The 20,442-nt window shown below is 43.8% G+C and overlaps 2 protein-coding genes across 2 annotated transcripts in view; both read left to right on the plus strand.

Moving 5' to 3' along the window:
• The window catches only part of LOC121506693 (mucin-5AC-like), a 30,192-nt gene extending 15,893 nt beyond the window's left edge, over positions 1-14,299 (plus strand). The window contains exons 16-27 of the mRNA XM_041782540.1: positions 514-769; positions 1,263-1,309; positions 1,453-1,562; positions 1,663-1,814; positions 4,373-4,511; positions 4,673-4,783; positions 5,550-5,726; positions 5,859-6,098; positions 6,330-6,486; positions 6,598-6,726; positions 8,546-8,693; positions 14,221-14,299. Coding sequence (XP_041638474.1) covers positions 514-769; positions 1,263-1,309; positions 1,453-1,562; positions 1,663-1,814; positions 4,373-4,511; positions 4,673-4,783; positions 5,550-5,726; positions 5,859-6,098; positions 6,330-6,486; positions 6,598-6,726; positions 8,546-8,693; positions 14,221-14,299 — 1,745 coding nt within the window. The remainder of the gene's footprint in view (positions 1-513; positions 770-1,262; positions 1,310-1,452; positions 1,563-1,662; positions 1,815-4,372; positions 4,512-4,672; positions 4,784-5,549; positions 5,727-5,858; positions 6,099-6,329; positions 6,487-6,597; positions 6,727-8,545; positions 8,694-14,220) is intronic.
• Positions 14,300-15,725: 1,426 nt separating this feature from the next.
• On the plus strand, positions 15,726-16,777 carry LOC121506700 (salivary glue protein Sgs-3-like). Its single transcript, XM_041782553.1, has 2 exons — positions 15,726-16,445; positions 16,700-16,777. Exons 1-2 carry the CDS (start codon positions 15,726-15,728, stop codon positions 16,775-16,777), a joined length of 798 nt encoding a protein of 265 aa, XP_041638487.1.
• The last annotated feature ends 3,665 nt before the right edge of the window (positions 16,778-20,442 follow it).

The following is a 20,442-nucleotide window of genomic DNA, read 5'->3' on the forward strand; positions in this document are numbered from 1 at the left end:
ATCCACAAATCAGGAGCCGTGTGGCCAGGGAGGGTCATGAAGTCATTTTTAAAAGCCACAGACATACGGATAGTTTCAACTGATTTTTTAACCCTTTAATAATTCATCCAGACTGTGAGACCACGCAGCTGCTGCTGGTAGTAGTGATTCCACAGACAGGAGCTTTTTAGCCACATGTAAGTTATTTGGACTAATATTCAGCTGCAACAAGCCTTAGATTGGGTCAACCCAAACTCTGGTGTTTAGGGAAATCTGGCCTAAACTAGTCTGAGCCAGCTAAAGAACTTCCAAAGAGTCATACGTCACTGTTACAGGGCTCTTTATTGTGAAGAAGAAGGTGCAGTTTTCCTTGCCTGCCCATCAACCATATTGGTTAGTTTAATCTAGGAATGAATGGATGAGATTCAGAGACAAACATGTTTGACACTCCAAGCACAGCATATGACTCTTTATTTATTTCATATCCTAAAAGTAGACCAATCAGCTGACTAGCTCTCATATCTCCTCTACCAGGCCAGGACATGGTGTGTCCCCCAACAACAGTCTACAGTTACAACATGACCAGCTGCCAAAGAACCTGCCGATCCCTCAACCAAGTGGACTTCACCTGCCAGCCCGGCTTCAACACGGTGGACGGCTGCGGCTGTGCCGAGGGGACCTACATGGATGACAAGGGCAAATGTGTGACAAGCAAAGACTGCCCCTGCTATGACAAAGACGACAACATCATACCAGCGGGACAAGTCGTGTCCAGAGACGGCGTCTCATGGTGAGTACAAAGCATAGCGATGCCAAGGGCTCCAATGTAGAAAAAATGGTACTGGAACATCCCGAATACAATGAAGGTTTAAAGACATTTTTTACAGGTAAGTTGAGCAGTCTGTTTCTGTTTCTCAAGATGACAGTGAGGACGATCGGTACATTTAAAGGCTTGGTAAAGTTGAGCTACAGTTGCAGCTCCATTAGTCAACTAGACTGCTGTTGTGGAAAAACAAACTGATTTAGAGGATTTTAGCAGAGCGCATCGCTTTACGAAGGGGGCAGCGTAATGCAGACCGGCAATGACACACTGTCCACACAATCCCAGTGGAAACTGGTAGAAGACTTTATAAGTTGAGGTGATAGCTAGTAGACTCCTTACCACTGGTACATTAGCATCTAATGAATGTTGCTGCCTCCCCAGCACACAGCACTGAGGACAAAGAAAGATTCTTGATGCTGACATTTTCACTAAAATTGTCTCATTGTGTCCGTTCTCACAGCAACTGCAGACACGGACATCTCAGCTGCGCAGGAGCTCAAGACCAAGGTTAGTCTTCAAAAACCCACTTAGTTTACCACTGATGGTAGGCATCAGTTACTGAGAAGAACTGAACACTGAGCCTCTGAAGGCAGAGCTGAGGGGTTTTGGATCCATCTTTCTCCTTGTCATGATATGTTCCTTCTCCATAGGCTCCCGAAAATGCATATCCCCCAAGGTTTACTTTGACTGCTCCACTGCTGCGGTCGGAGCCACTGGGACAGAGTGTGAGAGGAGCTGCAGCACCCTAGATATGGACTGTGTAAGCCAGCGCTGCTGCTGCTCTCAGGCACTTTCTACCAAAAATTTTCACTGATGCTTCCATGCTGTCAGGACTAAAATCCTCCTATGTGTCTCTGCAGGTGTCGACAGGCTGTACATCAGGCTGCATGTGTCCTGCAGGCCTGGTGTCTGATGGACTAGGAGGCTGTGTCACAGAGAATCTGTGTCCATGTGTGCACGATGGACAGATATACCATGCTGGGCAGACTCTCACTGTGGACTGTAACACCTGGTTAGTACAAGGATTAGCACCAAGAGTCCTGCTTTATTCAGCTAACGATGAAGGAACATTTGATTTGGTGTGTTACAGTACTGGACTAGGAATCAGGGATTCAAACATAGGGATTGTTAAATACGGATTGGTATTCAGGTACTGGAAGTTAGGGCTTGGTACATAGGGATTAGTATTCAGGGCTTGGTATTCAAGGATTGGGATGCAGGGATTTTAATTAGGGATGGGTATTTTGAGCAAGTTACCAATCAATTATACCATAGGGCTTGGTATTTAGGGTGTTATATGTAGGGATTCATATACTGGGCTTTATATATATATTGAAAAGTATGTAGGGCTTGGAAAGTAGGTACTGGAATTAGGGGTTTTAGACACTATGGGTCAAATCTACTAAGATCCCAATTTGCATGTAATGATTTGCATGCACAATCTAGAATTTTGCGTTTGGGGTTGGACTGCGGTTTGCGGGTGATTTACTAAGAGTGAATGCACAAATGACAAGAGGTGCAAACCTGTTGGAGACACGTCTATTTAAATGAGGGTTTTGCGTGTTTCATGGTTTGCAGCATGAGCCGAACGCGTAAAATGTAATTCGACCTTACAGAATTAGAAGAGTTGATGGATGAAGCCAAGAAACACTTAAATGAGCTACAGCAAAGAAGCCCTCGGGGAGTTGGGGAGAAGAAAAAGAGTTTTGCCTGTTGGATTATGCTTCCTGGATTTGGGTGAGATCGTCTTGTTTTTGTATTTTTTACCTGGTAGAATTGTGTACGACGAGGCTGCTGTTTTAATGCAAAACAAATTTCAGATCTTGCATCTGACAATAAAGTATTATCATATCAAATCAAATCAAACTTAACACTAATTAGCAGTCGACTGCGTTTTTTTGGGGGCTGTGTGGATTTATTGTGGAGTTTTTTCTGAGGAGACTGGTGAATTATAGACTTTTGCCTTTGCGTTTACATGAGTCATAGACATTTGAAAAAGACTTAAAGGACACTTAAAAGTGCTTGGATAAGGACGAGGTTGCTGTTTTTGTTAGATTTGGACTTTTAGTTCATTATAAAATCATGAAGACTGAGATAAAATCTTTAATTTTGTTGTGACCTACTTTTCATTTGAGCTTACGCATGATGTGCATAGGGGAGGTGTTAATTAAATGGGAAGCGCTTTAAACTCAAAACTCCATTGAGATATTTATTGATTATATTTGTTCAGAATTGTTGTTTATTGCACTTTGATATATTCTTTACTTTAAAAGGTTTTCTATTTTCCTTAAAAATCCCCCTTCGTGTGTGTTCAACGCTAGCTTGAGAAAAGTTAAGTGTTACAACTTCACACAGAACATCAGAAAAACGTGAGTGGGAGATCCCAGCTGTAATAGCTACCATATGCTGAAATGACCCAGACGCAAAAAAATGTAAACTTGCAAGGAGTTTTGCCATTGCAGGTGTTGCATGACTCCTTCTCTTGGCTGGCTCCAAATCTGCTCGGAGTTCCTCCAACAGCTCCAAAATGGCAAGGCAGAATAGGCGATATGTTTTAATGACTGTTTCCTCATTCATTCCAAAAATGTTCACACGAGGGTAAAAAAAGCGTTCACTGTGTCTTCTTTCATTGTTTTGATGTCTCCTTCTTGCCACAATAACCGCAGCCATGTGTGCGCAATTATGCACACAAACTGTTTGCACCTCCCTTCGAGACGTGTTAAATATGGACGCAGTTTCTATGAGCTAAATTGCTTTCAGGTTTGATGAATTACTTTGCGTGTGCTAAAATATTTACATTTTCTCCTTCCAGTACATGCACAATTGCATGATAACGCCCCATATTGCATACTTATTGCGGCGAACGTACTAACTGGATGCAGCTGCGCAACTTTGCAACTTTGAAAGACACAACCCTTAGCGCGCACTGTTAGTAAATCAGTTTGTACTTTTTTTGCGTGTGCAATGAGTTTGCACACATTTTTATACACGCAAACCTTTAGTATATCTGGCCCTATGACTGTTTCTAGAATCATCCAGCTGCACCAAAAGAAAACACAACAAAAAAACAGCCACACCTGCAGCCACAGTATTGTGGCTGATTTTGTTAACTTCACAGAAAAGTTACCAACATTGTTTCTTCATTTTTATGATAAAAAAATTAAAACGACTAACTGAGCTCAGCTGCCAACTGCCAGTGCAAGTCCATCAGGCCAAGAATTTCAGCCAATTATGCCACAAGCATTTCTCAAGTGTTAGGCTGGCCACACACTAGACCAGTTAAGGCTAGACCCGATCGTCAGCCTGATCCCGCTCCCTCCAACAATCCTTAAGAGTTACTGTTATGGAATCATAAATTTCATGTTTGATATTTTATAATTCCTGATACCTGCCTCTGACAAAACACCCAAAACAGCTGATGAGAGTTAGCAGACCAGGAAGTGTCACCAAGCAGAAATGTATACTGTCTTCTCTGTGAATGTAGCGAGCCTTCGTCTCATTGGTCTTGTCTTGTGGTCAGTCTTTTAGTTGAGGGTAAAGTTTAAATCCATCCTGTTCTCTGTCCTTCAGTACCTGCAAGAACAGGACATTCACCTGTACCACCAACGTATGTGACAGTGTTTGTAGTATCTATGGCGATGGGCACTACTCCACATTTGATGATAAGAGGTTTGACTTCAACGGAGAGTGTGAATACACCCTCCTCCAGGTAAGATCACACCTGCTTCTATCGCTAAAAGAACACACTGTGATGTTTGAAATGTGTTACTTTAACTAAAACTGAAATGATCTATGGTGATTCATCATTAGGCTCAGGTGTAGAAGCTTTTAACAAATCCCTTCTTGCATCTTGTGTTTCTCCTCCCATAGGACGACTGCAGTGGGACTCAGGGCTCAGGAAACCTCCAGATCATCACGGAGAACGTTCCATGTGGAAGTTTGGGAACCACTTGCTCCAAGACCATCAAGATCCTACTGAGGGTAAAGGACAGTTCTTCCTCTGTCCACACTGGACCATGAAGCCAAGCCAAGTGCTTCACGAAAGCACAGGCTGGAGACACACTAGATGATTTACAACCCAGGTTAAAAACCTGGAAATATCAAAGAGATGTCTTGTTGCCTCAGATCAAAGAGGCTCTGACTCCATCAGGACCAGTAAAACTGTCCTACTGACACCTGATTGGACAAAATCTGTTGTCAAGTGTCAAATCATCTAGTGTGCCAAACCTTTCCCTCGTAAATGAATGCAGGTTTGATTTAAATTGAAATTTGGGAATGGGAATGAGATCCTGGCCCAAGTGGAGGAGTTCAAGTATCTCGGGTCTTGTTCACAAGAGAGGGAAGAATGGAGTGGGAGATTGACAGGCGGATCGGTGTGGGAGGGACCTGGAGTAGAGCCGCTGCTCCTCCACGTTGAGAGGGGCCAGATGAAGTGGCTTGGGCATCTGGCCAGGACGCCTCCAGGAGGAGTTCTGGGCAGGTGCCACTGGGAGGAGGCCCTGAGCAAGACCCAGGACACGCTGGAGAGACTATGTCTCTCGGCTGGCCTGGGAATGCCTTGGGATCCCCCGGGTAGAGCTTGACAAAGTGGTTGGGGAGAGGGAAGTCTGGGCCTCCCTGCTTAGATCTGAACTCGGATAAGCGGAGGAAGATGGATGGATGTTTTATAACAACAAAAAGAAAATGTAAAATGACCCTACAACTTTGGTGCAGAATAAAAATGCCCGTCTCTTGTTTATTTCCACAGGACAATGAATTCCACCTTAAAGACGCCAACTTTTTCGTGATCAAGGGTAGCACCAAGGTGTTCCCTGAACAGGTACGCAAGATGGGTATTTACATGGTGGTGACCATCAGGGCAGGACTGGTGCTCATGTGGGACCAGAAGACCAGTCTTTACATCAAAGTCAGTCCAAAGCTCCAGGTAATTCTTCCACCCAGACAAGTCAAACCTCCACTTCATGAGTAAAAAAATGGTGACTGTGAACAGCACAGAGTCACGGTGTACTCTGTCATGGTATTTTCTTAAAGTAGTCTCTTTCGCCATCTATTCCAGGGTCAAGTCTGCGGTCTGTGTGGAAACTTTGATGGCAACAGTCAGAACGACTTAACTACCCCGTCCCAGGACACGGTGGCTGATGTTCTTGAGTTTGGTAACAGCTGGAAGGTTTCATCCAGCTGCCCAAATGCCCAGCAAATCACTGATCCCTGTGCATCCAATGGTTACCGCGCATCCTGGGCCAAGAGACAGTGTAGCATCATCGGCAGTGTCACCTTCAAGACCTGCCATGCCAAGGTAACTGATGACAGCAAGCAGAACCAGCTTCACTCTCCTCTCTTGACCCCAAGTTAGGCAGTAGACACAGGTGTGGCCAGACCAACAGCAGAACACCTGTACTGAATTAGTAAAAGACAAGTTCCTAACTCTGTTATTCCCACTACTGCCACCATTGCTCCTTCAACCACAAGTAGGTTAACCTCTGTGTTTGGTACCTGGCTTAAACATGCTACTCTCCTTGTGTTTTAGGTGGATCCTGGTCCTTACTTGGAGTCTTGTATCAAAGACTCTTGTGCTTGTGACAGCGGCGGTGACTGCGAGTGTTTCTGTACTGCTGTGGCTGCCTATGCCAAAGCTTGCAGTGAGGCTGGGGCCTGCGTGAGATGGAGAACTCCAAAAATATGCCGTAAGTTTGGTTACACTCAGAACTGAACAGTCTTAGCTAACCAACAGTCATATCAGTTTTCATCCTAAATTGAGGCAAGAGCACAGACATACTTATTTTTCTCTCTTGCAGCTATATTCTGTGACTACTATAATGCCCCTGAAGGCTGTGAGTGGCATTACAAGCCTTGTGGAGCTCCCTGCATGAAGTCCTGTAGAAATCCATCAGGAACCTGCTCCAACCTCACCACTGCCCTGGAAGGTAGAGTAACCCCAATTTGTTTGGAAGTGCTTGAACAGGATAAGCTAATACTGATGGCCAATTCTCCACAGCACTCTGCCATAAGTGTGAGTTAATGGGTCAGAGTGACCTGTGGTATAAAAGCTCCATCCATGAAATACCATGAATATATCCATAAATAATTATGCCACTTCCTGCCTTTGGTTCACAAGTTGGTCCGCTTTGCTTTCACACACCAAACGAACCGGACCTAGGTTTGTTTGGAAGCAGACAGAGACCCCCATTTCGAAGCAGACCAGAGTTCACTTGCTTGGTCTGCACAAACTGGACTATCCAGGGAAACGGACCAGAGTTTGTTTAAAGTCGACTTAACAGCTCTGGTGTGAATGCAGCCTTAGCCTACAGCAGCATCAATCAATCAATCAATGTTTGTTTGCATAGCTCCAATTCATAACCGAAGTCATCTCAAGACACCTCACAAAAATGGGCAGGTCTAGACCAGTGATACTCAATGCGTGGCTCTTTTATGTCTTCATTTGAAATATTTTTCACCCAGAAAACCTTGAAAAACATAGGCTAAACTTTGACAGAGACTATTCATTGCAAGTCACATAAATCAGTTTTTTCCCACTTGTGTGAAGCTGGCTTTAATTGTCAACCTTTACTTTTTTGTCTGTATATTTCCATGGCCCTAATTATCAGATGTGTTCCCCTTTTTTTCATTTTTTTGTCACTTTTGATAAATTTTTCTGCCTTTTAAGCCGATGTTGCCACTTCTTTATCAACTGTTTACACTTTTTTGTCTCTTTTATTGTGCTTTTTGATATTTCACAATTTTCCCAATTTTTTGCCTTTCTTTGCCACTTGTTGCCCATTTAAGCTGCCTTTTCACTTTTTGTCACTTTTGCTGCTTTTTGCCAATTTTAGTCACTTTTCACTATTTTTCCCCTTACTTTTACCACTTTTTGACCATTTTTTCCACCTGTAACTCATTTTTCTATCAATTTTTGCCACTTTTTCACCCTATTTTTTTTTTCAATTTTTACCCAGATTTTGCAATTGCCTATTTTGCCTCTTTTCACCCATTTTTGCCACTTCTTCATTTCTTGACCATTTTTGCCACCTGTAACTTATTCTTATTACCACTTTAACCCCCTTTTCACCACTTAGATTGTAGCTCTTGCAAAAGTATTTTTCAACAATATAGACTGTAATAAATAAATAATAAAGCCTGCAAGTCATGTTAGGAAGTTTACGCAAGCATAACTACAAGCTGGTCTAACCCTGAGTAAAACCCCCCTAACCTAACTAAGCTAGAGCCTGGTTTCTAAACTCCCTCACCAAACTATAAGCTCTTTCAAAAAGGGAATAAAAAGTTATTATACTTATTTTGAAAGGTTAAGATGGTATCTTCCTCCCAAACCCAGGCAGGTAGATCATCCTCAGGTAGAGAGGCCTCTACCTCCCATACCTCTGTTATAGACTGAAGGTACTTAGAACAAACATGCATTCTGGGAGCGTAATGTTCTAGAGGGGTAATTAAAGACTTGATGGTCCCTGACCATGGAGAGTTTTTGTCTGCCCTAGATTTTATAGGTAGCTAGTACAGAGAAGTTAGCATGACAGTATGTGAACAGCTGATTCTTATGAAACGATGTAATGGGAGTACTGTAACTCTAGAAAGAAGGATTAACACTTTGTAGCATTTACTGCATCCGGCCAATCACTGTTATGTGTGGGGGCCCTGTCTGGGTCGAGGTAAAGGTGTAGATGTGTGAAGGACAAGTAGACTACTCTGAATGTGATCCTGACAACTAAACATCCAGTGATGGCTTTACAGGCTGCTATCCAAAGTGTCCACCTACTCATCCCTACTTTGATGAAGACTCTATGAAGTGTGTTTCTTGGGAACAATGCGGCTGCTACGATGAACAAGGCAACCATTACGACATCGGAGACAGAGTTCCAAGCAAAAACTGCTACCGCTGGTACGTGTCTTTAATAGAATTACTCCTGAATCAAGGCTGTAAGACAATCAGCAATGAAGCATTTTAGCGATTTAAAAGGTTATCTAGGATACTGATTGGATTACCAATATTTTTGAGTGACAGTACTCTCACTTTGCCCAGCTTATTCATCAAAATGATAAAGTCCTATCTATCCAATCTCTGCCAGTGTCCTATTTATGAGAGAAGTTTTCAAAAGGCACAGTTCTTTGTGGACTTCTGTGTGTCACACATTTTTCACTGGCATGCTTTTTAAACACTTACAATAAGTTTTCTTATATATATGACTTTAAAATCTCAAAAATTCATTTTTTTCCCACCAAATCTTTTTTTTTTTTTTCTAAAAAAGTGACAGTTTATTTTATCTTATTTTGACAATGTCAGAGCAGACAGGGTCCCTCACACCCAGTGTTAATTTTTTGCTGACTAAAACTCTGACAAAAAATTGTCAGCAGCCTTTTTTCCATGAGAAAGATCAAACTAAGACTAGCCAAAAATAGATCTTTGATGACTAAAACTGAGCAAAAAATAATTTAGATTTCGTCAGACGTTCATGATATTTCTCCACTGAAGGTAAATCTGTCAAAATACAATCTGTATCTAATCTACCTCTCAGCTGTAGAAAGCAGGGACCCTAAGTTTGGCAGAGAACACGCTACCATAATTTCATACCAGCTTCAGGCAAGAGAATAAAAGCTTGGACTAAAAGTTAGTCCCCCCCCCTGGTTTTGACTTCTTTTTAAAAGGGGTAACTTATGATTTTTGAAAAAGTTTAAGAAAGACTGTTGTTAGTAACATCATGAATGTATGCAAATAAGAGAGACACTGTTAACTGTGGAGAGTCTTCCCATACAGAATAATTTAAATCTAAGATGAACAGAAAAAGGCCAGAGAATATATTTGATTTTAGAGAATTTAAATTTTGTAATTTTTGTGTGGTAAATTTTACTTTGAATGACAGACCACTGAGTGATAACACATCTTGTTTTGTTTCTATTTCAGTGAATGTAAAGGAAATGGAATTACATGCGACCACAAAGATGAATGTAAGTACACATATGCACACTAAAGGTAGGGTAAGTGTACCCATTAAGCCCAGGCACCATTTAAGCCCACTTGCAACTTTGAAGTCAGTGTAAAAAAAAGAGGGGCCTGTCTGATGTTATACATTATTTGGTCCAATCACACAATTTCTTAATTATATGTCAGTTTTTGTTTGGCACCAATCACATTTGTTGATATTAAATAAGGCTCGCCTACATTCATGCAGTCTCAAGGAGGCTCTGATAAAGTCGCCTTTGTTGTTTTGGGACCCCTCAGAAAGAACCTCTTTTCAACTATTTTCAGCCGTGACTTGTTAAGTACATTCATATCATGTAATTTGAGAAATTACTGATTTTTTTTTGTGTACAAACAAGTAGTTTTTTGTCATTTCTTACTATTTAGTTTTATGTGAAAATATGAGTCATGCTAGCTAGCGTAGCGAGCTAATCACTAGTCAATACATGTAGCCCTATTGATAGATACACTGCTTAAGGATTAAACATGATAAGTACACAAACTAAGTGTTTTCTGATTCATTTTACATAAATCTTCAAATGAAGACACAAAAAAGGGTTTGGGTGGGTGAAATATTTTCAAAAAATGTCTTTTTTCCAAGGTGGGCTTAAATGGTACAGTGACCCAAAAAACAGCTAGTGTAAGCTAACTTGGAACAAGAATTCCTTGATAATTCAGAAAGTTTGGCAAAAGAGGGATCACTGTGATGGCAAGTTTTACAGCATATTTAGACTACAGGCATTTCTTTACACATTTGTTTCATTTTGGTGAGAACATATTATCTTCATTTCCCTGGTAGTCACTGTAGAACCATTTAAGTCCAGTGTGTTCCATTTAAGCCCATCTTATATGTTTCAGTAGGAAAGACTGAAATTTTGAGATTTGATAGCTTTTCACTGTAATCCTGTGTTGGATGTTGTTATACCTCACAAACTTCATTAACACGAGTACATCACAGATCACACGCTGCCCAGAAGAATTGTTATGTAAGTTAATTTTGCATAATAATTTGTTTACAGTGAGAAAAATGAAAACAAATAGGAACAATTACAGCAACTGTCCTAAAATCCTCATTGTTACAAACCAAACATTAAATCCAAGTTCAAAAAGATATTGTTGATGGACTGTAATGTCATTGAATACTTTTAAAAAACAGATACATTGTTTTATTTTGTCAATATTAAATAAAATGTTCAATGAAATGTTAAATACTGAAGACAACGAAAATTAGTTTGACAACTTAGTCATGTTTGTGGAAGTCCATTGATACAAGCAAAACATTAAATCCAAGTTCAAAAAATAAATTGTGTTTAACATGTATAACATGTAACTGAATGAATATGTTTACTACCTGAAAAATATAATAAATGTTTAAATTTCTGTCAATAAATGTGATTGTGGGCTTATTTGGAACACAGGTGGACTTAAATGGCACTTCAGTACCAATAAAGCCCGTGCCAGACTTTTGACTTTATTCATAAAATTTCTTTAATTTGTTCTTTAAAATATACATATGCAAATAAATGTACTTTCAAATGAGATATTAATCCTTCATTTTAACAAATGATCATGTTTATAAACCATATTAGTATCTATGAAAAATATGTAAACTTAGATTTTGGTGGGCTGAATGGGTACACTTACTCTAAACATTTTAATCTATAGATAAACATACACTAAGACACTACTATTTACAACTTACACTGACTGAAAAACATCATGAATCTGAAATTTGATGTGTTGCTCCACAGACTGTAGGTGCTACTATGGTGGAAAATATTACAACTATGGGGATGTACTCTACGATACCACCGATGGAATGGAAATGTGCATGAAGGCTGTGTGTGGAAAAAATGGGGAAATAGAAAGGACGACGTACACATGCACGACAACAACAAGCCCAGCCCCCACTACAACCCCCTTTACATTCAGCACAACTACAAGCAAAACTAAAGGTAAAGAAAACAACGAAACTATAAAAGAGAAATACTTTCCGGGACAAAACAATAAAAAATGACTGGTTGGTTTTAGGAATTTAAATTGATAATTTGTGAACTGTTTTGTTTTACATCAGAGAAAACAACAATAATTGCTGAAACAACAACCCCAACTATACCAACAACGACAAGTAAAGAAGCCACAACAACTACAGGCACAACTACCCAGGCACCTGAGACCACAACGACAGAAACAACAAAACCTGGAGAGACAACCACAACAAGTGTCACAACCGCTACCACAGCTGTTGTTGAGACCACAACAAAAGTGCCTGAAGAAACAACAACTGCACCTGAAAAGACAACATCAAGACCAGTTACCGGAGGCAGGTTTACAACAACACCCCGAACAAGACCAACAACCAGCCCTGGAGAAAAAATCACAACAGGAGTCACAACCGCTACCACAGCTGTTGTTGAGACCACAACCACAGGGCCTGAAGAAACAACAACCAAGCCAGGAGAAACAACTGTTGTCACATCAAAACCCTCTGTGACCACAACCACCACTGCACCAAGATCTACAACCACAGGAACAACAAAACCTGGAGAGACAACCACAATGGGAGTCACAACTGCTACCACAGCTGTTGTTGAGACCACAACCATAGTGCCTGAAGAAACAACAACCAAGCCAGGAGAAACAACTGTTGTGACATCAAAACCATCTGTCACCACAACAACCATTGCACCAAGATCTACAACCACAGGAACAACCAAACCAGGAGAGACAACACCAACTGAAGTCACAACTGCTACCACAGCTGTTGTTGAGACCACAACCATAGTGCCTAAGGAAACAACAACTGCACCTGAAAAGACAACATCAAGACCAGTTACCGGAGGCAGGTTTACAACAACACCCCGAACAAGACCCACAACTAGCCCAGGAGAAACAACCACAACAGGAGTTACAACCGCTACCACAGCTGTTGTTGAGACCACAACCACAGGGCCTGAAGAAACAACAACCAAGCCAGGCGAAACAACTGTTGTGACATCAAAACCCTCTGTGACCACAACCACCACTGTACCAAGATCTACAACCCTGGGAACAACAAAACCTGGAGAGACAACCACAATGGGAGTCACAACTGCTACCACAGCTGTTGTTGAGACCACAACCACAGTGCCTGAAGAAACAACAACCAAACTAGGAGAAACAACTGTTGTCACATCAAAACCCTCTGTGACCACAACCACCACTGCAACAAGATCCACAACCCTTGGAACAACAAGACCTGGAGAGACAACCACAACAGGAGTCACAACCGCTACCACAGCTGTTGTTGAGACCACAACCACAGGGCCTGAAGAAACAACAACCAAGCCAGGAGAAACAACTGTTGTCACATCAAAACCCTCTGTGACCACAACCACCACTGCAACAAGATCCACAACCCTTGGAACAACAAGACCTGGAGAGACAACCACAACAGGAGTCACAACCGCTACCACAGCTGTTGTTGAGACCACAACCACAGGGCCTGAAGAAACAACAACCAAGCCAGGAGAAACAACTGTTGTCACATCAAAACCCTCTGTGACCACAACCACCACTGCAACAAGATCCACAACCCTTGGAACAACAAGACCTGGAGAGACAACCACAACAGGAGTCACAACCGCTACCACAGCTGTTGTTGAGACCACAACCACAGGGCCTGAAGAAACAACAACCAAGCCAGGAGAAACAACTGTTGTCACATCAAAACCCTCTGTGACCACAACCACCACTGCACCAAAATCTACAACCCTGGGAACAACAAGACCTGGAGAGACAACCACAACAGGAGTCACAACTGCTACCACAGCTGTTGTTGAGACCACAACCATAGTGCCTGAAGAAACAACAACCAAGCTAGGAGAAACAACTGTTGTCACATCAAAACCCTCTGTGACCACAACCACCACTGTACCAATATCTACAGCCCTTGGAACAACAAGACCTGGAGAGACAACCACAACAGGAGTCACAACCGCTAGCACAGCTGTTGTTCAGACCACAACCATAGTACCTGAAGAAAAAACGACCAAGCCAGGAGAAACAACTGTTGTCACATCAAAACCCTCTGTGACCACAACCACCACTGCACCAAAATCTACAGCCCTTGGAACAACAAGACCTGGAGAGACAACCACAACAGGAGTCACAACCGCTACCACAGCTGTTGTTGAGACCACAACCACAGGACCTGAAGTAACAACAACCAAGCCAGGAGAAACAACTGTTGTCACATCAAAACCCTCTGTGACCACAACCACCACTGTACCAAGAACTACAACCACAGGAACAACAAGACCTGGAGAGACAACCACAACAGAAGTCACAACCGCTACCACAGCTGTTGTTGAGACCACAACCATAGCGCCTGAAGAAACAACAACAAAGCCAGGGGAAACAACTGTTGTCACATCAAAACCCTCTGTGACCACAACCACCACTGTACCAGGAACTACAACCGCAGGAACAACAAAACCTGGAGAGACAACCACAATGGGAGTCACAACCGCTACCACAGCTGTTGTTGAGACCACAACCACAGTGCCTGAAGAAACAACAACCAAGCCAGGAGAAACAACTGTTGTCACATCAAAACCCTCTGTGACCACAACCACCACTGCACCAAGATCTACAACCACAGGAACAACAAAACCTGGAGAGACAACCACAACAGGAGTCACAACCGCTACCACAGCTGTTGTTGAGACCACAACCATAGTGCCTAGAGAAACAACAACCAAGCCAGGAGAAACAACTGTTGTCACATCAAAACCCTCTGTTACCACAACCACCACTGTACCAGGAACTACAACCGCAGGAACAACAAGACCTGGAGAAACAACCACAACAGGAGTCACAACCGCTACCACAGCTGTTGTTGAGACCACAACCAGAGGGCCTGTAGAAACAACAACCAAGCCAGGAGAAACAACTGTTGTCACATCAAAACCCTCTGTTACCACAACCACCACTGTACCAAGATCTACAACCACAGGAACAACAAGACCCGGAGAGACAACCACAACAGGAGTCACAACCGCTACCACAGCTGTTGTTGAGACCACAACCATAGTGCCTAGAGAAACAACAACCAAGCCAGGAGAAACAACTGTTGTCACATCAAAACCCTCTGTGACCACAACCACCACTGTACCAAGATCTACAACCGCAGGAACAACAAAACCTGGAGAGACAACCACAATGGGAGTCACAACCGCTACCACAGCTGTTGTTGAGACCACAACCACAGGGCCTGAAGAAACAACAACAAAGCCAGGAGAAACAACTGTTGTCACATCAAAACCCTCTGTGACCACAACCACCACTGCACCAAGATCTACAACCACAGGAACAACAAGACCTGGAGAGACAACCACAACAGGAGTCACAATCGCTACCACAGCTGTTGTTGAGACCACAACCACAGGGCCTGAAGAAACAACAACCAAGCCAGGAGAAACAACTATTGTCACATCAAAACCCTCTGTGACCACAACCACCACTGTACCAAGATCTACAACCGCAGGAACAACAAGACCTGGAGAGACAACCACAACAGGAGTCACAACCGCTACCACAGCTGTTGTTGAGACCACAACCATAGTGCCTAGAGAAACAACAACCAAGCCAGGAGAAACAACTGTTGTCACATCAAAACCCTCTGTGACCACAACCACCACTGCACCAAGATCTACAACCCTGGGAACAACAAGACCTGGAGAGACAACCACAACAGGAGTCACAACTGCTTCCACAGCTGTTGTTGAGACCACAACCATAGTGCCTGAAGAAACAACAACCAAGCCAGGAGAAACAACTGTTGTCACATCAAAACCCTCTGTGACCACAACCACCACTGTACCAGGAACTACAACCGCAGGAACAACAAAACCTGGAGAGACAACCACAATAGGAGTCACAACCGCTACCACAGCTGTTGTTGAGACCACAACCATGGTGCCTAGAGAAACAACAACCAAGCCAGGAGAAACAACTGTTGTCACATCAAAACCCTCTGTGACCACAACCACCACTGCACCAAGATCTACAACCCTGAGAACAACAAGACCTGGAGAGACAACCACAACAGGAGTCACAACCGCTACCTCGGCTGTTGTTGAGACCACAACCACAGGGCCTGAAGTAACAACAACCAAGCCAGGAGAAACTACTGTTGTCACATCAAAACCCTCTGTGACCACAACCACCACTGTACCAAGAACTACAACCACAGGAACAACAAGACCTGGAGAGACAACCACAACAGAAGTCACAACCGCTACCACAGCTGTTGTTGAGACCACAACCACAGTGCCTGAAGAAACAACAACAAAGCCAGGGGAAACAACTGTTGTCACATCAAAACCCTCTGTGACCACAACCACAACTGTACCAGGAACTACAACCGCAGGAACAAAAAAACCTGGAGAGACAACCACAACAGGAATCACAACCGCTACCACATCTGTTGTTGAGACCACAACCACAGGGCCTGAAGAAACAACAACCAAGCCAGGAGAAACAACTGTTGTCACATCAAAACCCTCTGTGACCACAACCACCACTGCACCAAGATCTACAACCACAGGAACAACAAAACCCGGGGAGACAACCACAACAGGAGTCACAACCGCTACCACAGTTGTTGTTGAGACCACAACCACAGGGCCTGAAGTAAAAACAACCAAGCCAGGAGAAACAACTGTTGTCACATCAAAACCCTCTGTGACCACAACCACCACTGTACCAAGAACTACAACCACAGGAACAACAAGACCTGGAGAGACAACAACAACAGAAGTCACAACCGCTACCACAGCTCTTGTTGAGACCACAACCATAGGGCCTGAAGAAACAACAACCAAGCCAGGAGAAACAACTGTTGTCACATCAAAACCCTCTGTGACCACAACCACCACTGTACCAAGATCTACAACCACAGGAACAACAAAACCGGGGGAGACAACCACAACAGGAGTCACAACCGCTACCACAGCTGTTGTTGAGACCACAACCACAGGGCCTGAAGTAACAACAACCAAGCCAGGAGAAACAACTGTTGTCACATCAAAACCCTCTGTGACCACAACCACCACTGTACCAAGAACTACAGCCCTGGGAACAACAAAACCTGGAGAGACAACCACAATGGGAGTCACAACTGCTACCACAGCTGTTGTTGAGACCACAACCACAGGGCCTGAAGAAACAACAACCAAGCCAGGAGAAACAACTGTTGTCACATCAAAACCCTCTGTGACCACAACCACCACTGTACCAAGAACTACAGCCCTGGGAACAACAAAACCTGGAGAGACAACCACAATGGGAGTCACAACTGCTACCACAGCTGTTGTTGAGACCACAACCACAGGGCCTGAAGAAACAACAACCAAGCCAGGAGAAACAACTGTTGTCACATCAAAACCCTCTGTGACCACAACCACCACTGTACCAAGATCTACAACCACAGGTACAACAAGACCTGGAGAGACAACCACAACAGGAGTCACAACCGCTACCACAGCTGTTGCTGAGACAACAACCATAGTGCCTGAAGAAACAACAACCAAGCCAGGAGAAACAACTGTTGTCACATCAAAACCCTCTGTGACCACAACCACCACTGTACCAAAATCTACAACCCTTGGAACAACAAGACCTGGAGAGACAACCACAACAGGAGTCACAACTGCTACCACAGCTGTTGTTGAGACCACAACCACAGGGCCTGAAGAAACAACAACCAAGCCAGGAGAAACAACTGTTGTCACATCAAAACCCTCTGTGACCACAACCACCACTGTACCAAGATCTACAACCACAGGAACAACAAGACCGGGAGAGACAACCACAACAGGAGTCACAACTGCTACCACAGCTGTTGTTGAGACCACAACCATAGGGCCTGAAGAAACAACAACCAAGCCAGGAGAAACAACTGTTGTGACATCAAAACCATCTGTGACCACAACCACCACTGCACCAAGATCTACAACCACAGGAACAACAAAACCCGGGGAGACAACCACAACAGGAGTCACAACTGCTACCACAGCTGTTGTGAAGACCACAACCACAGGGCCTGAAGTAACAACAACCAAGCCAGGAGAAACAACTGTTGTCACATCAAAACCCTCTGTGACCACAACCACCACTGTACCAAGAACTACAGCCCTGGGAACAACAAAACCTGGAGAGACAACCACAATGGGAGTCACAACTGCTACCACAGCTGTTGTTGAGACCACAACCACAGGGCCTGAAGTAACAACAACCAAGCCAGGAGAAACAACTGTTGTCACATCAAAACCCTCTGTGACCACAACCACCACTGCACCAAGATCTACAACCACAGGTACAACAATTCCTGGAGAGACAACCACAACAGGAGTCACAACCGCTACCACAGCTGTTGTTGAGACAACAACCATAGTGCCTGAAGAAACAACAACCAAGCCAGGAGAAACAACTGTTGTCACATCAAAACCCTCTGTGACCACAACCACCACTGCACCAAAATCTACAACCCTTGGAACAACAAGACCTGGAGAGACAACCACAACAGGAGTCACAACTGCTACCACAGCTGTTGTTGAGACCACAACCACAGGGCCTGAAGAAACAACAACCAAGCCAGGAGAAACAACTGTTGTCACATCAAAACCCTCTGTGACCACAACCACCACTGTACCAGGAACTACAACTGCAGGAACAACAAAACCTGGAGAGACAACCACAACAGGAGTCACAACCGCTACCTCGGCTGTTGTTGAGACCACAACCACAGGGCCTGGAGTAACAACAACCAAGCCAGGAGAAACAACTGTTGTCACATCAAAACCCTCTGTGACCACAACCACTACTGTACCAAGAACTACAGCCCTGGGAACAACAAGACCTGGAGAGACAACCACAACAGGAGTCACAACCGCTACCACAGCTGTTGTTGAGACCACAACCATAGTGCCTAGAGAAACAACAACCAAGCCAGGAGAAACAACTGTTGTCACATCAAAACCCTCTGTGACCACAACCACCACTGCACCAAGATCTACAACCACAGGAACAACAAAACCTGGAGAGACAACCACAACAGGAGTCACAGCTGCTACCACAGCTGTTGTTGAGACCACAACCATAGTGCCTAGAGAAACAACAACCAAGCCAGGAGAAACAACTGTTGTGACATCAAAACCCTCTGTGACCACAACCACCACTGCACCAAGATCTACAACCCTTGGAACAACAAGACCTGGAGAGACAACCACTACAGGAGTCACAACCGCTACCACAGCTGTTGTTGAGACCACAACCACAGTGCCTGAAGAAACAACAACCAAGCCAGGAGAAACAACTGTTGTCACATCAAAACCTTCTGTTACCACAACCACCACTGTACCAAGATCTACAACCACAGGAACAACAAGACCTGGAGAGACAACTACAATGGGAGTCACAACCGCTACCACAGCTGTTGTTGAGACCACAACCATGGTGCCTAGAGAAACAACAACCAAGCCAGGAGAAACAACTGTTGTGACATCAAAACCCTCTGTGACCACAACCACCACTGTACCAAGATCTACAACCGCAGGAACAATGAAACCTGGAGAGACAACCACAACAGGAGTCACAACCGCTACCACAGCTGTTGTTGAGACCACAACCACAGTGCCTGAAGAAACAACAACCAAGCCAGGAGAAACAACTGTTGTCACATCAAAACCCTCTGTGACCACAACCACTACTGTACCAAGATCTACAACCGCAGGAACAACAAAACCTGGAGAGACAACCACAATGGGAGTCACAACTGCTACCACAACCACAACAGGAGTCACAAAGGCAACCACAGCTGTTGTTGAGACCACAACCAAAGTGGCTGAAGAAATAACAACCAAGCCAGGAGAAACAACTGTTGTGACATCAAAACCCTCTGTTGTAACCACAACCACCACTGCACCAGGAACTACAACCGCAGGAACAACAAAACCTGGAGAGACAACCACAACAGGAGTAACAACCGCTACCACAGCTGTTGTTGAGACCACAACCAAAGTGGCTGAAGAAATAACAACCAAGCCAGGAGAAACAACTGTTGTGACATCAAAACCCTCTGTTGTTACCACAACCACCACTGCACCAGGAACTACAACCGCAGGAACAACAAAACCTGGAGAGACAACCACAACAGGAGTCACAACCGCTACCACAGCTGTTGTTGAGACCACAACCAAAGTGGCTGAAGAAATAACAACCAAGCCAGGAGAAACAACTGTTGTGACATCAAAACCCTCTGTTGTTACCACAACCACCACTGCACCAGGAACTACAACCGCAGGAACAACAAAACCTGGAGAGACAACCACAACAGGAGTCACAACCGCTACCACAGCTGTTGTTGAGACCACAACCAAAGGGGCTGAAGAAATAACAACCAAGCCAGGAGAAACAACTGTTGTGACATCAAAACCCTCTGTTGTTACCACAACCACCACTGCACCAGGAACTACAACCGCAGGAACAACAAAACCTGGAGAGACAACCACAACAGGAGTCACAACCGCTACCACAGCTGTTGTTGAGACCACAACCAAAGTGGCTGAAGAAACAACAACCAAGCCAGGAGAAACAACTGTTGTGACATCAAAACCCTCTGTGACCACAA

The sequence above is a fragment of the Cheilinus undulatus genome, linkage group 1 (assembly GCF_018320785.1).
Source record: "Cheilinus undulatus linkage group 1, ASM1832078v1, whole genome shotgun sequence".
NCBI classification, from domain to species: domain Eukaryota; kingdom Metazoa; phylum Chordata; class Actinopteri; order Labriformes; family Labridae; genus Cheilinus; species Cheilinus undulatus.

Excerpts from the sequence above, each read along its gene's own strand:
- LOC121506700 (XM_041782553.1), top strand. The coding sequence starts at position 15,726 with ATGGTGCCTAGAGAAACAACAACCAAGCCAGGAGAAACAACTGTTGTC. Across the intron at positions 16,446-16,699 it reads CCACAACCACAGGGCCTGAA|ATCTACAACCACAGGAACAA; the intron begins GTAAAAACAACC and ends CACTGTACCAAG.